Source organism: Bos grunniens, chromosome 2, assembly GCF_055505025.1.
Source record: "Bos grunniens cultivar Pamir isolate PY7600 chromosome 2, Bosgru_T2T1.0, whole genome shotgun sequence".
Lineage (NCBI taxonomy): Eukaryota > Metazoa > Chordata > Mammalia > Artiodactyla > Bovidae > Bos > Bos grunniens.
This window is the reverse complement of record NC_141166.1, coordinates 89,597,405-89,613,349: the sequence shown is the minus strand read 5'-3', so window position 1 is coordinate 89,613,349 and position 15,945 is coordinate 89,597,405. Positions and strand designations below refer to the sequence as shown.

At 48.3% G+C, this 15,945-nt stretch overlaps 1 protein-coding gene across 8 annotated transcripts in view; it reads right to left on the bottom strand.

Moving 5' to 3' along the window:
- KIF5C (kinesin family member 5C) overlaps positions 1 to 15,945 on the bottom strand; it is a 159,714-nt gene that overhangs the window by 12,867 nt on the left and 130,902 nt on the right. For all 8 annotated transcript variants that reach the window (XR_015146033.1, XR_015146034.1, XM_086352621.1 and 5 more), the window contains 4 exons: positions 11,619 to 11,690; positions 8,580 to 8,684; positions 6,509 to 6,725; positions 5,287 to 5,400 (listed from right to left, as the gene is read on the bottom strand). Coding sequence is in view for 6 of the 8 variants with exons in the window: in XM_086352621.1 (XP_086208747.1) it covers positions 5,294 to 5,400; positions 6,509 to 6,725; positions 8,580 to 8,684; positions 11,619 to 11,690 (501 nt within the window). In the remaining 2 variants the exon portion in view is untranslated. The remainder of the gene's footprint in view (positions 1 to 5,286; positions 5,401 to 6,508; positions 6,726 to 8,579; positions 8,685 to 11,618; positions 11,691 to 15,945) is intronic.

Here is a 15,945-nt window from a genome sequence, read left to right as displayed (position 1 = left end):
CCCTCCTCCTCACCCTCCCACCCTCAGCTCTCTAACACAGGCCAACTCTGACCACTTGCTACCGCCACCTAGCTCAGGGCTACTCCCCCGACACCCGCCCAAGTGGACATCCGCAATAATACCCCCAGGGGAGTCCCCTGCACTTACTCTCACCCCACCCCTATCCTTCTTCCAAAGTCCAGCTCTCGCAGACCTTTCCTAGTCATGAACCCGTCCCATCACTCCCAGGCCCAAAGGCCCCAGTGAACCCCAGGCTTAGCTTACACTCTAAACTGCTCATCTCAGTCTCAATTTATCTGGTTCCATCTCCCTCCCCAAATTACGATACTCTCCCCTGTTCTGTGCTCCAGCCTTATCAGCCTTCCTGTGGTTCCTCATACGTGCCGCAATCTGGACCCACCTTCCAGCGAGTGTCTGTGCACATATCACCATGGGGCTGGCATGTCTCATCATTTAGTTCTCAGCTCAAAAGTCACCCCCTCTCCTAAATAAGTGTCCCTAATCTTTATTTCATTAAGCTGTTCTTATTTTCTTCAGAACACTGACCACTATTTGCAGTTACCTTCTTTATCTGCTATCTCTCCCCTACAAGCATGTCAGTACACAAGAACAGAGCCTTTGTCTCTCTACTGTTAAACCAAGTACAGAGCAAGTATAAAATGCCTGATCCCATTTGGCAGATAAAGAAATTGAGGCTAAAAGAAGTCAAGCAACTTGCCCAATGTCACAAAAGAACAGAGCCAAGGTCAGGGCTGGAACCCACATGTGGCCAATTCCATCCCCCGTGTCCTCAGTCTGCTGCACCATGCTGCCCCATGTCTGGTTTTGGTGCTTGAAAAAGATGGTCCCCATCCTGCTGAAGCAGCCCTGGCCCCCAGATTTTAATATGAGATCAAAGCTGGCACCCTGGCCCCCAGATTTTAATATGAGATCAAAGCTGGCACTGTCCTGGGTTCTTTTGATTTCCACACGTTGGCCTCTTCGGTGGCTCTGAAACTCTGAGCATAAACCCAGAGATGCATTGTGACTATATTCTCTGCATCCTGAAATGAAGCGGAAAGAAATCCCAAAGGGACCCAGATGCTGCCTGAATATGAAGGTGCCATTCTGGCTCCAACAGGAGGGCTGGGAAGATCAGCAGCTGAGACCGTTGCTACAGGACAGACACACTTCAGAACAAGCATCCAAAGAGCAGAAAGTGTCAGTCGTTCAGTCGTGTCCAACTCTCTGTGACTCCATAGACTATAGCCCACCAGACTCCTCTGTCCATGGGATTCTCCAGGCAAGAATACTGGAGTGGGTAGCCATTCCCTTCTCCAGGGGATCTTCCTGACCTTCGGATAGAACCCGCATCTCTTGCATTGCAGGCGGATTCTTTACCTGCAATGCCACCAGGAAAACCCAAAAAAGATCATCTCAAAAAGGCTTTGATCCACTTAATAAATGAATTCCATATGTCTATTTTTTTAAGCCATGCTGTGAGGCTTGCAGGATCTCAGTTCCCCAAAGACTAAACCCAGGCACTCAGCAGAGAGTGAGCAGAGTCCTAGCCACTGGATCGCCAGGGAATTTCCTCCAATTATTTTTTTAAATAAGCTTATTTTTAATCAGCATTTCCTCAGTTCCAATTATAATTCCCTACTCCATTGGTTATCATCCTTTTTTTTTTCAACTCCACTAACCAATGCCCAATTATTTTCATAAAAATAGTCAATGTTGTTGTTTATAATATGGGGATAAATACACGCTAGTATATTTTAAACCCCTTATATCTGGTCACAGCACCAAACAGAATACTCAGACATCAGCCTTCTCCACTTAGTGCTTATAATCTATTGCTACAGAGACTAAAAACTGTTTTGCAACAACTATGAGAATTAGAAGATAACATAAACCAGCATACATTAACCACCCACCTTGTGCCAAACTTGCACTGCTCACCTCTCCCACAGCTGCCATTTTGTTGAGCACTCGTTATGTGCCAAGCCGCTCAGAAGCATGACCTCATTTAGCCCTCAAATCACTGCAGTGCCCAGGGAAAGGACTCTCCCCATCTCACAGATGACAAGACTGACTCTGGATTAAGAACGCGAAAGGCCTGACACCTGACCCAGGTCTCTGTCCAAAGTCAAGCCCCTTAACCCCTCCGCCACCCTGACACTTGCATGGGGTCTGTTTGGTGACGTTGTGAGAACACTCAGCCATGGGAGTCATATGAATAGATAATAAGGTGGGTGGAGAAGGTTCCAATTTCAGATAAAATCATCAAAACCACTCTTAGCACTCTGAGTTAGAAACAAAAGAAACGAATCACCATGCTGGGTGAGGGTGCGTCTATACTCTGAAGGTGTTGAAAGTCTCAAGACTCTGAGACTTTCAGGCTAGGGTGATGGCTGGCTGCCATATGGTTGTATGTATCTTACATAAAAGTGGGTCTCACAGGCCTTTCTGGGAGTGCCCGAGGAATGGGACCTTCCACTGAGCAGTCTCTGGAGCCAGAATCCCTGGGCTGGTGCACTCCTTAGGAGCTTGCTGGAGCCAAGCACACACATGAACACGGTGCTTCCACCAAATGGGTAATAGAGATATTACATCTTGCACAGAGCTGCTGCAGAGTGTGTGTTCAATAAACAGAGTGCTGGGAGGACTCTGCTGGTGGCCCCGTGGTTAAGACCCCACATTCCCAACTCAGGGGGCCAGGGATTGATCCCTGGTCAGAGAACTAAGATCCCACATAGCGCAACTAAGACCCAGCACAGCCAAACAAATTTTTAAAAAAAGAACCACCAGAGTGCTGGCTGCCTATCCAACATCCAAACTCATCATTCCAGGCAAGAGAACACTGCTCTTATCTGGGGCAGTGATGAGTCCAGCCAAAGACCACCTTCTCCAGCCCCCCTGAAGCAGATGTGATCGTGTGTCTCAGTTGTGTCAGAGGGGTGCAGGCACTGGAGCTGGCTGGCACCTCTGGAAGGGCAACTTAAAGGAAGCTGATTCAACTGCATGAGCTGCTTCCACCTTTCCCCAGCTGCTCTCTCTGCTTGCGCAACACAGCACACAGGCTAAATGTCCATCCACAGAGGAACGGATAAAGAAGATATGGTATGCGTATACAATGGAATATTACTCAGCCATAAAAAGGGACGAAACTTGGTCATTTGTAGAGACATGGATCAACCCGGAGTCTGTCATGCAGAGCAAAGTAAGTCAGAAAGAGAAAAACAAATATCATATATTAACATGGAGCACAGGTACTACAGTTAGGACTGCAGAAGTCATTAGGTGACCGTGAGGAAGGGAGGCACTTGCTGAGGTCAGGGAGCCTAAGTTTTGTCACTATGCAGTTCCCCCAGCCATTGACAGACCACCCTTAAATGTCCTTCATGTGACAGAGAAATAAACATCCATCCTGTATAAGCCACTTTCTGATACTTTAGGCTACCAGGTCTCAAAGGCTTCCCAGGTGGTGTGAGTGGTAATGAACCCTCCTGTCAATGCAGGAGACACAAGAGACATGGGTTTGATCCCTGGGTCGGGAAGACCCCCTGGAGGAGAAAATGGTAACCTACTCCAGTATTCTTGCCTGGAGAATTCCACGGACAGAGGAGCCTGGCCGGCTGTAGTCCATGGGGTCGCTAGAGTTGGACACAACTGAGTGAGAGCATACAGGCAGCAGTCACCTGGGGCATGTGGTGAAAACATGAAGGTCCAAACCCTACACTATTTCAAGGAGCCCGGGTCTCTGGATGCTAGGTGATGCTGACACTCACCGAAGGTCGAGAGCCCATTAGGCTTTCTGAACTAAGTTGCCCAATTTGCTCTTACAGCTCCCTTCAAGTGTCAACCCCAACACCAATAAGATGGAGTCAAAAACAATTTTTTCACATCCAGTTTTACTTTGTTGTTGTTTAGTCACTCAGTCACATGCGACTCTGCAACCTAGGGAGTATAGCCCGCCAGGCTCCTCTGTCCATGGGATTTTCCAGGCAGGAATACTGGAGTGGGTTGCCTTCACTTCTGATTAAAAGCAGAGATCACATCTGAATAGGGTGACCCATCACCAAGATAATTTCCCATCCACCCTTCCAGGATACAGCAGAAGATAGAGGGCACACCGCCCACCATGGGCATGGTGTGTCCTGCTCCTTGACATGCTGCTGGGGCAGGCCATGCGAAAGCTTCCTCCTTGGAAGTTTTGTCTGAGCCTTAACAATACTGTCGTAGCCTGTGAGGGGGGCTCCAGCCCTTCATCTTCACTTGCCTTGAAGTGCAAGTGAAAGTCACTTGGTCCAACTCTGGGATCCTATGGAATTCTCCACGTCAGAATACTGGAGTGGGTAGCCTTTCCCTTCTCCAAGGGATCTTCCCAACCCAGGGATCGAACCAGGGTCTCCTGCATTTCAGGTGGATTCTGTACCAACTGAGCTATCAGGGAAGGCTAAATGTGGACCCGCTCTTTCTTGACTTGCCCCGATCATTGCGGTTTTGTCGCCAAGCTCACCCATTTTGCAAGCTCTCCTAGTGAGGGTTCAGAGTCCACGGTCAGCATTAGGAGCCACCTCCTCCCATCTATATGTTACTGGCATGAAGTCAGTTTCTCTAAACAGAGTTTTCTGTCCACCGAGCTGTCTCTCTGCCCTGCCCAACCAGTAAACTCTTTCCCTCAAGCACAAGAGGACAGGCCTGTACTGCCCTCTCTTTTCTCAAGCACACCACTTTTTCCTTTGTGCTGACATGGTACAGCCAAGTCAGGCATGTGGATTGTGAGAAGAGCAGTTTTCAGACCAGCATCTCAAAGAAAAAAAGTGGTCCAGACTTAGCTAGATGAAAATTTGCACAATTCTTTAAAACCCCATTTGTTGAGTTCAGGTAGTAATTATAAACACATGACTTTCGATTATCTGGCTCTTTCTTAGGTTTGGTTCCTGAGACTTAGAGCAACCACCCATGTCTGCCTGCTCTGGGCAAAAGCACCTGACAAACAGGTAATGCCATTGCGGATGCCAGCTACAGAGGGGAGTCCCACAGACAAAAGGAGGCTGGCACGACTCATTCACCACGCCCTCCCCACCTCCAGAGGGTCCCAGCACCAGGTGGCCTGAGCTGGAAGACCCAAAGGCTCTAGACTGAGTTGGGGGTAAACGCAAGCCCCCAATAACCTGAAGGCCCAGGGCTTGTGCTAGGCGGAGCTGAGCTGTCTACACACGGGGGGCTGAGCTCCTGGCAGAGGCGAGGAGAGCCCCTGGTGTTGCCCCGGACAGAAGCCACCCAACACCAGGGACTCACTTCATATTTATTTCTGGTGGTGAGTGGAGCTTGAAGAGCCACCTCCTCCCCCTCGGATGGTGTGGACTGCCGTTGGAGATGATGCAGGGTAGTGTCCAGGGCGGATGGGCTTGGCTGTGTCCAACAGACAGAAAAGAGAGAAGAGACATTCAGAAAGGGCTTACACAGCTGCATCCAGATACCTCCTGGTCACATGCAAAAACCAAAAGGCACAATCTTCTCATCAACATTGCAATTCTTATCAGATACCAGACTTTTCTGAAGACAGGAGGTTTGCCCTTCTATTAGCACACTTAGCTAATCCAAGCCACCCAATATATATCAGTTACTTCAATTCTGATTAATGAAAATTAGAGACAACAGACTTTCAGTTTTATCTGAGGCAGATCCATAGGTCCCGATGAGTTCCAACAGCATCTCCCTAAAACTGGATGCAGAATTCTGTCTATGATGCATTTTTAGGGGAAGAGGTCCACAGGTTTCAGGAGATTTTCCAAGGGTATAAAAATCCAATAAACGCAGTGAAGCACTAATCTATGATCTTAAAACTAGAAACAAGGAGCTGCTGGTTTCCCAAACATATGCAGAGCAGTATCTGATAAGAAATATTATTACATATTATTGGAGATATTTCCATGTAAGAAGAAGAAAAAATGCTCTCTAGAGAACACCCCTAAATCTCTTTTCCTCCTATGGCTCTATCCCAGGAACTATGACTCAACAGCTACGCTCTCAGTCTTTGCAGGTAGACATCCAAATCCAGGCATGGAAGGGGCTGGATGTCCAACCCCCCATGCACTCACTGATGCCGGGCCTGGCTCTCTCCAGGGTATTTCCAAACCTGTACTTGCAAGAGGCTCTCCCTGAGGCTTCTAGCTACATGCAGCTCCTTCATGGTTCTGCCAGGTGCAAACCACAAGGGGCCTGCAGGCTTTGCTGAGCAAGCCATATATTCTGCATATATTCTGGTATCGCTGGGAGAGTGTATCTCTGTTTACAGCTAAACCCCTCTGCCTGTAACCAGGACTTGCTGGCTTCTTTGGTCAGCTCGGTAATTTTGAAGATCACCATGTCCTCTGGAATCTCAAGGAAGCACGCATCTGGTGATCCCATCTTCCCAGGATGGACGCTGGGTGCTGGGAGGCCCCAGCTGGCCTGCACAGGGCATCTGGCCCACGGAGCCCTCACCTTATATCAAGGGCCCGGGTGCAGGCGCACGTACCGATCTGGGCCGAGTGAGCCCTCCTGGCCATGTTCTTGGCCCGCACGGCCTCCTTGATGCGGTCCACCTCCTGCTGGTAGCGCTTGCGGTCCCGCATGGCATTCTCCTTGGCCTCCTTCAGCGCGCTCTCCAGCGCCTTCACGCGCTCGGCCGTGGCGCGCAGGCGCTTCTCCAGCTTGGGCAGCTCACAGCGCAGGTCTGCATTGTCCCGGACCAGCTGCAGGGAAGGAAGAGGTGGGGAGTTAGCGGAAGGGGAGGCAGGAGCAGCAGACCCCGTGCTGGGGGCTGAGAAGGCCACAAAGGAGCAGTTAGAACCGCCACCCCCTGCCAGGTTGTTCTGGAAAGTGCGTAAGACCATAAACTCTGGGAGCACCCGAGGGGAATAAAAATCCAACATCCCGAGACTCAGATTTGCCAAACACAGTATTCACAGTTTGGAGAAAGTGGAGAGGGGAGTAGGCTAGAATTAGAAGCCATTTCCAACTGTGGGAAACATTCAGGCTTGGGTGGGATTTGCTTCCTCTTTTGTTTGAGGGGTGAGGGGGAACTTGCAGGAGAAAATTGACTACTCCGATGTGAAAGCTAAGAAACGTGAAGCCAGTTCAGACATGCTCTATGAAAGGCATTCATGTTCTAGAGCTCTCTGAAGGCCTCCTTCAGAGAGGACCACGCTGTCCACACCAGCACAAGGTTTGGAATGTACCCAGGGTCTAAGTAACTCAGGAATACTGCTCATTCTTTATGATCTAAGACTCTCAATTCAGAAGGAACAGACTCACCCTAGGTGAAGGATGGGCCAAAAGCCAGTTCTGTTCTCTCCTGGTCATCTGACCAGGTATGAGTCATTCAACCACCATTAAGTCCACATACCACATAAAAGGACCATTGTGGGAATGCAAGTGGATCAGGAAAAGCTTTGAAAATCAGGAGTGCTATATGGGTTGAACTATTGCTAGGTCCACACCTGTTTTCTTTACCCCTTTCTCCCCACCCAGTCCCAGCCCCAGTGCCTGGTACAGAGTAGGTTTTTAATAAATATTCACTGAATTCATGAATAAAATAATTAATGAACTTCAGAGCTCCATTTCAAGTGCCCAGCAGTTTCTGCTTTTCTGTTTCTCATCAACAATTTGCTTGAATGACTTCAACCACATTGAATCTGTCATACTCCCTTTGGGCAAAAGTGCCATCATGAGTAATGTTGAAGAGCATGTAACAAGTCAAAGAGCAATGACATCCCCTAGAGTATGTGGTCCATTGCAAAGCTGAACCACTTTTTTCAGATCCCAAATCTTGAGGATTTAGGGGAAACCATCATGAACATTTCCGCATTTAAACAGAAAGGAGAGGGCCAAGAGGAAGGGGACATGTGTACACCTATGGCTCATTCATGTTGATGTATGACAGAAACCAGCACAATACTGTAAAGCAATTATCTTTCAATTAAAAGCAAATTTTAAAAAATAAACAGAAAGGAGACAAACAACCTGCCTAAATCATCAGGGTTTGGACATGGGTATTGCTCTCTGTCGCTCTAAACAAACTCCGGGGTGTCGCGGGAACCTGAGAGGATGCCCAAGAAACAGAGCAGAGCTGGTGCCCGCCCCAGTTCTCCCACTTGTGGGATGGAGCCAGTGGCTTCCCCTCCTAGTCTGTTTCTCGTCTCTAGAGACAGGAAGCCTGAACCAGCTCAGTGTCCTCTGCTTCGTGTTCTGTGGAGTCTTTGGGTCTACAGAATGTCCTCAAAAGCATCACGGGACACACCGGGGCCAGCTGGGCTCAGAGGCTGGAAAGGGAGGCAGAATGAAAAGACACGACTGAACACCCTGCTCCCCAAACCCCAGAGAGCTCACACACAATTCTTTATATTTGGATTCCTTCAAAGAAAGTATTTTATAGACAAAGGAAGTCACTGAAGACTAAGTTCAAGGTCCCTTCTGACACTGATGCTCTGGGGACGCTGTAGTCCTTTCCCCTTCCGTATCAGAGCGCCTCCCTCAGGGGAGCCAAATGCAGCGAGTCTCCTTTCCAGGGGAGAAGAAGCAGTGGCAGGCTGGCACAGCCCTCCTACCTGTTTGTGAACCTTGGTGAGTTGCTCCAGGTTATTCTCCAGGAAGGAAATTTTCTGCTTCTGGGCAGCACTGCCTCCTCCATCATCACTGTCCAGCTCTACACTCTGTATCAACACAAGGGGTCAGGAGAATCAGCCTCCAAACTGCCCACCCGCAGCCCCAGCATCATGTGGAAGAGCCATTCTAAATATCCTTGGGAAGAAATCCCCGATCCTACTAAAGGTTTATTCTGAAAATGAAAATCGAGGTTCTAGAAGTTGAGACTCAACAGTGTTCCCAATTAATTCCCTTTATTGGTATCAAACATTCTATTTTTTAGATAGCTGACCAAAAATACTGCAATCTACTTTTGAAAGATACAGATTAGATACAGTTCTCTTTGTGAATATACCTCTCCCTTGCAGGTAGGTGAACAGACACTTTTCTTTTCAAAAGGAAGTGTTTCAAAACTCATTAAGAAGAACTAATGGGAAAACATAAGCCCAAGACCTAAATTTGATTTAAAAACATCACAAGTGAGATAATGAGTCATCAAGCTGCGGGAAAGTGTCTGTGGTCCCACTGGGCAGTCTCCATGGTCTCTGCTTGTCCCTTCAGCTTTCAATTACATCAAATTATTTAATGAATCCGTCCCAGACCAGTCAGGCCATCTGTGTGCTGTGCTGGATCGACACTCAAAATTTATCAGATCTTGAGATTAACAAAAGCACTATTCTCCCAACACTTCCAAGCTGAGTGGCCACATAAGTTAGGAAATACATGTACAAACACATCCTGGAGTCTAAAAATGGCAAAGCATGCTTATTTTGTCTGATTACAAAAGATATCGTCACTCTTTCTGAGAGGTGGTGGCCATACGAGCATCTCAAACCTGTCTCCTGCGTCTAAATCTAGGGCTCTTAAACTCAGAAGGTTTGTTAAAACTCAGATTGATGGGCCCCACCCAAGTCTTTAGTCTGGTCCCAAGCTCTAGGGCTTTCCCTAATAGCTCAGTTGGTAAAGAATCTGCCTGCAATGCAGGAGACCCCAGTTCGATTCCTGGGTCAGGAAGATCCACTGGAGAAAGGATAGGCTACCCACTTCTGTATTCTGGCTTGGAGAATTCAATGGACTGTATAGTCCATGGGGTTGCAAAGAGTCGGACCCGACTGAGCGACTTTCACTGACCCAAGTCTCTGAGTCAGTGGATCCAGGGTGGGTCTGAGAACCTGCACATCCAGCAAGTTCTTACGTGATGCGAGTGCTGCTGGCCAGGTGACCACACTTTGAGAACCACTGGTCTAAGAGCAGATCCTCCCTAGAGAGTCTTACATCCTGAAATCTGGTCCCAAGCTCTGCATCCTCCTTGGAATACTTCCTCCCCCAAGCTGAGTCTTTCCAGTTCTTATCATAATCTCCCTAGTCTCTGTCTTCATCACCCCTGCTCTGGCCTCTCTTTACTCCCCAGTCCAGGTCCTCTGATCATTTCTATGTTGATGATTGTGGTCACTACCTACCTTCCTGATCCCTGCCACTCAGGCCTTGAAATCTCCCATCATTCTCCACTCTCTTTCCTTATTTTGATTTCCAGCCCTCCAAACTCACTAGAATCATGCTGCCAAGTGCCAAGGCAAATCCATGCTCTGAACCTCATCTGGACACTCCCACCACTGCTCAGCATCCTTTTGCTTATCTCCAGCAAATCCCTCACAGCTGCCCAAGCCTCCTCCAGCCTCCATGGCCTCCCCATTCTCTTCCTCCTTCTCCACATTAACTGAGAAAGTCAGAGTCGTTGAATGTATCTTTTCCCCTGTCATATATTTCCCTACTAATGTCTGGTTTCTCCACTTCTCCTCTCTGGGAAAGTGTGTCCCTTCCATTTACCAAGCCATATATACTCTTCTATGCCATCAATTCGGAGAAGGCAGTGGCACCCCACTCCAGTACTCTTGCCTGGAAAATCCCATGAATGGAGGAGCCTGAAGTCGACTGAGCGTCTTCACTTTCACTTTTCACTTTCATGCATTGGAGAAGGAAATGGCAACCCACTCTAGTGTTCTTGCCTGGAGAATCCCAGGGACGGGGGAGCCTGGTGGGCTGCCGTCTATGGGGTCGCACAGAGTCAGACACGACTAAAGTGACTTAGCAGCAGCAGCAGCATGCTATCAATTCTATCTTCTCAGATCTGACCCTATCAATCACCTCCTCTTTTTTTTCCCTTAAATAATATACTTCATCTCTTTTCCCTGGCTCCTGCACACAGACCCCCATGCACACACTTAAATACACCTCTGTCCATCCTATTACCTCTGGGTTTGCTGACTGCTCCTCATCCATCGCTTTTTCAAAAGCCTCCTTGCTGCTTCTCCCTCCTCCCTCCTGAGACCTCTACTAGCTGCTCTGGGGGTTCACCATTTGGCAATTCCCCAAGATCACCACTGCATGTGGCACAAAATGCTCAGACTCAGAAGTCACACCGACCTGGATTTCAGTCCTATCTCTGGCTCTCCCCAGCTCTGTGATCTCAGGTCAGCGGAGCCCATTTCCACAACCATAAAACAGAACACAAAGGACCAATTACGTGGCTGCTGGGGACAGGAGGCAAGACACGGGATGTTAAAGTGCTTCATACACTCTGGCCCAGCCCCTCACAGCCTCCTAACAGGGAAACAGGAGGGTCTAACCCCTGGCATTTCCAGGTTCCTGGCATCATTCACCAGGCTAAGGGCCAGGCTGTCTACTGAGAGCCCTCTGGGTTTTCCCTGCGTCACTCAGAGGTTTTCACACTGCAACCAGATAAATATGTGTTCCTTTGAAATAAAGGCCAAGGAAAGGATGATAGCTTCCTTTCACTAAGAACGAAAAGTCAGATGGAAAAATGTTCCCAAGTATTTTCCCCCCTCTGGCACATTCTTTTAATCACATTCTCTGGTATGAGTAATTTTTAAGCATCACCAGCTAGGATTTAAGCAAGTGATAATGATTTAAGCAACTGAAAATGATTCTTCTGGCCAACTTTTCGTTTCTCCTCAATCCCATTCACGTGAATTAGAACTCACCTTTTTAACCCGCGCAGTCAGATCCTGGACAAAGAGTTTACGGAGGTTGTGCAGAGTCTGCAGTTCTCGAGACTGGAAGAGAAGATCGTTAAAACACCACTTAAATGAAGGCACACAGTTTATGACACCATTGGCACCAGACCACCAACCCCAGATGCCTCCACAAAGCTCTGCAAGCCGCCGGTCAAGGCCATGGGGCCCTCTGCTTCCTGTGACCTGCCCACCCTCGTGCTCCCCCCTTCCACCTGGCATCTTCCCAGGGCTACCCCAAGGTACAGAGCCTGGGAACTCAAACAAAGATATGGAAACTACACCAAAGCCTGCTCGTTTGCTCTGTTTTAAGTAGAACATTTTCCTCCCTTTAACCACGAAAACTTGCAAGCTTTCTCATAAAAATTCCTAGTGAGCTATGTTATAACAGAATGGACTCTTTTTTCACTCTAATTTATTGGTGTACACAAAATGCCAACAAGTTTTAATGAAAAGTTAGCCGCAATTTCTCCCACCCGAGCCGACCAACATTTTTCATGCTTCCACACCCCTCTGGCCCTGATCCATAATAAGCTTTTTTTGCCTCACATCACTGAGCTAATGGACATTCCACCTGGTGACCCTGGGCAAAGTATCTAACCTTCCTGTGCTTTCTTATCTGTAACATGAGGATAAAAACAGTAGTTGCCTCATAGTTGTTGTTATCAAGATTAAATGAGATTATTCTTATAAAACTCTTACAACAGTTTCTGGCACATAGTAAGTGTTCAATAAATATTAGCTAGTATTACTTTATTGATGCATCATAGTTGGCAGCTATTTCATTAGGCTTTTATTGTTTCCTTTTGTTGTTGCTATAATTTTCCTCTTGTTAACTTCTTGGGAGCATTTTTTCCCCCTTAATTCTGGATTATTTTCTACTAATGAACACTTAGGAATTAGATTGCTAAGACAAAGGTCTGAGTCAAACCTGGTGCCCTCTGTTAACAGAGTCAGAAAACCTAAATGTTTCCTTCCATTTAAGTCTCCATGCATTCACCACAAGACCTACAACCAGTTCTGTGAAAAATATTTTCCTATGAGGACAGAAATACACTCGAATTTGTATTTTTCAATTTGTTAAAATTGACCTACTCTCACACAGAATGTCAAGGGATGGAACTAACAGAAGCTCATAGAAAAAAGGACAAAACAGGCTCCAAACAGGAGGGTCTAACCCCTGGCATTTCCAGGTTCCTGGCATCATTCACCAGGCTAAGGGCCAGGCTATAGAATAAAGGTTCTATATTAATTTTAGGTCTTATTACTGGGTCCAATTCCATAATAGTGCTGAAATAAAAAGCAACTAAAGTCAATTGCCTTCTCAGATGAGGCAAATTACTTTCTGCGGGAGGCCCAGCGGGCCTGCTGTTGGGAACGCCCTGCACAGTGCATGTCTGGGGTGGAGCCGCCAGCTAGCAGATGGGGGCGTGGCGGGGACAGCTCCACGCTGTCAGTGACACCGCCACGCTGTCTGCGCCTCTGTCCCAGGGAGCTCAATCCTGGCCCTCTGCTCTGCGAGCTCTCCTTCCTGCTTCAGGTAGTTGATTAATGACTGAACTATAATCACAGAAAATACTTGCCATGAAAAACACCACCACCCCACAGGGAAATGAGAAGAGAAGACCTAGCTGCCTTGTCAAAGGGCCAGGCGATTCTTCAGGGGCAAACACCACACAGTCCAGAGTCCTGAGCTTGGTGACTCTCATTCTCATTTGGTTTTGGGTAACTTCTATAAACAGTTTAACACAGGCAGTTCAGACCTTGGAGATGGTTGATAAGCCACACATGTATGCCTAGGCAACTCCCATTTGGCTTCCTGGGGCCATGAATTGTCCTCCATCACGTGCATTACTTCTTCCTCCACCCTGACTGCTTTCCTTCAGGTCTCTCCCAGCACAGGTGTTGCCCTCCGTGTAAAAGTCAGGGCTCAGCTTCCTGTCACGGTGAGGGTGGGACCCGAGCGGTGGAGACACAAGGTTTACCAACACAGAAGGAGGAGGGGTCCAGCCCCAGAGTCCACACAAAGTGTCCTGCTAAAGCCAGAGGGCTGCCTGGGGTCCCAGAGACATCCCCACTGGCCGGCTGGCCTTCCCAAATGTCGCCCCTGGAGTGGGCTTTACAGACCTTGGTCCCTCGTGGCAGGTCCCACCCTGACCTTTCCCAGACACTCCAGGAGGCAGAGCAGCTTGAGCTGAGGATCAGGAAGGGTCAGCCAAAGACAGTGAGCCACCTCTGAGGAACACTGACAGCGTGGGGAGGATGTGATGGAAGGATAAGTAGTAACACCCGTGTCTAGACTGGCACAGACTACGGAGCTCCAGTGTGGGGACTGAAATGTTGGTGTGTGATGCGTGTGTGTGTACATGGATGGAGAGCGAGAGCTCATGGGAGGCTGTATTGGTGAGTCTGTCCACGTGTGAGGGACTGAGTGTCTGAGTGTGTGTATGGTGTGGGGGTGGGGGTGGGGAATGGATGCAAGGGTAGGAATGTGGGTGTGGCAGGGAGAACCAGTGTATCTGAGGAGGCTAGTGAGGAAAAGGTGTTGTTAAAAACATATTCAAGCAAATTCTCTGGTGGTCCAGTGGTTAGGACAGCACGCTTCCATTGCAGGGGGCACAGGCTCAATTCTTGGTTGGGGAACTAAGATTCCACAAGCTGAGCACACACACACACCCTCCCCCAAAAAACGAAAAAAATGCATTCAACAGAGCAAAATAACATGCTCACATGTAAGTATAAAAGAGAGAAAGCTTGTGAGTCTGGGAGGTCTGTGAGTGGACGTGAGGGGGTTGTGAGAGTGAATGAGCAGAAGTGAGAGTATGCCAGTGAGAGTATGTGGATGGTCACGGGTGTCTGTGCATGTGTGTGTCAGCATGTGATGGGGATGTGCTGAGTGTGTAAGCTTGTGAATGGATGAATACAGGCATGAGCATGTGATAGTGGGGACCTGTGGCTGTGAGTGTATGTGAAGACATGTGAGTGAGTGAGAACAAGCAATTATGCCCAAGTGTGGGTGAGACCATGAGAGGGAGAGAGGTAAACAGTGAGTTTCTAGGTGTGAGCAGGAAAGGTGTGCTAGGTGATGGACTGTGAGAGAGAGCACGCGAGTGTAAAGAAGATATGGAAATACTGACCTCCGGCTGGTGGGAATATAGGAACATTTTAATGGTCAATATTTTTCTGAATTGTTATAAACTATCTATGATTGTGAGTATCACTTCTCCAGGAAAACAGACACAGATAAAGCAACTTCATGGCTTCATTTCCGTTTCCCCTCCAGCCGCTCTGTCCACTGTCTTCACCAGGCTCAAGAGGCCCAACTTCTCTCAACAGTCATTCTACTTCTGTTCTGAACAGTTTGTGCCCTTTGAGCCCCCATCCACCCTTGAGGAGTAGCCAACTCTCACCCAGGGGCCCGAGCACAGCCTCAGGTCCAGCCCTGATCAATCACCTGCTTCCAGTCTGGGGTCACCGAATTCCTGGATTCTGGTTCAGTCCTGCAATAGCTCACATGACGTATGGATGGAACCAGTATGCTTGCCTATATCTAAGCAATATGTCATGTGCAATGACTGGATGTGTTTTCACCAGATTTAGAAACTATGTCGGGATGTCTGTCTTCTAACACAGGCTGTATGGCACTTTGAAGGGCTCTTGAGAGCCCTTGGCACCAGGCAGCCACCCCCAAGGGCAAATAAAACAGAAGCAGACCAGGAGACAAACCCAATGAATTCAGATGTAGGACAGAGCAAAGCAACCAGGGTCTCACATGGCAAGCCCTTCTTCCACAGGGAAGTGGACCTGCCACTCCTCCGCCACAAACCCTGCAGGTCTCAAGGCCGAATCTGGCCTGGCTCCCCTTCTGTCTTGACCTCTCTGTGCCTGCCTCCTACCACCTCTCCTCTTGGCCACAGACAGACTGATCTCCCTGCTGTTCCCCAAATGTGGGTCGTGGGCTGACCTCAGGGCCTTGGCACAGGCTCCTCCTCCAGATATCCCCACGGCTCCTTCGTTTTCCTATTTAAGTTCCTGCTCAAATGTTACTTCCCAGTGGGGCCTGTGCCCCTTCTATAACCATCTAATGGAGACCACGATCTACCTCCTTATTGTTCACTATCTGTCTTCCCCAAGTGAAGGACAGCTTCACAAGGGACACCCTCTTGTCTGTTGTGTATTGATGCAACCCAAGCACCTAAAAAAAACAGTCCTTAGCAGGTGCTCAACAAATATCCACTGACTGTAAAATGGAAGTAAACACAATGTACAAGAGGCAGCAAAAGTGCAGACACTGAGT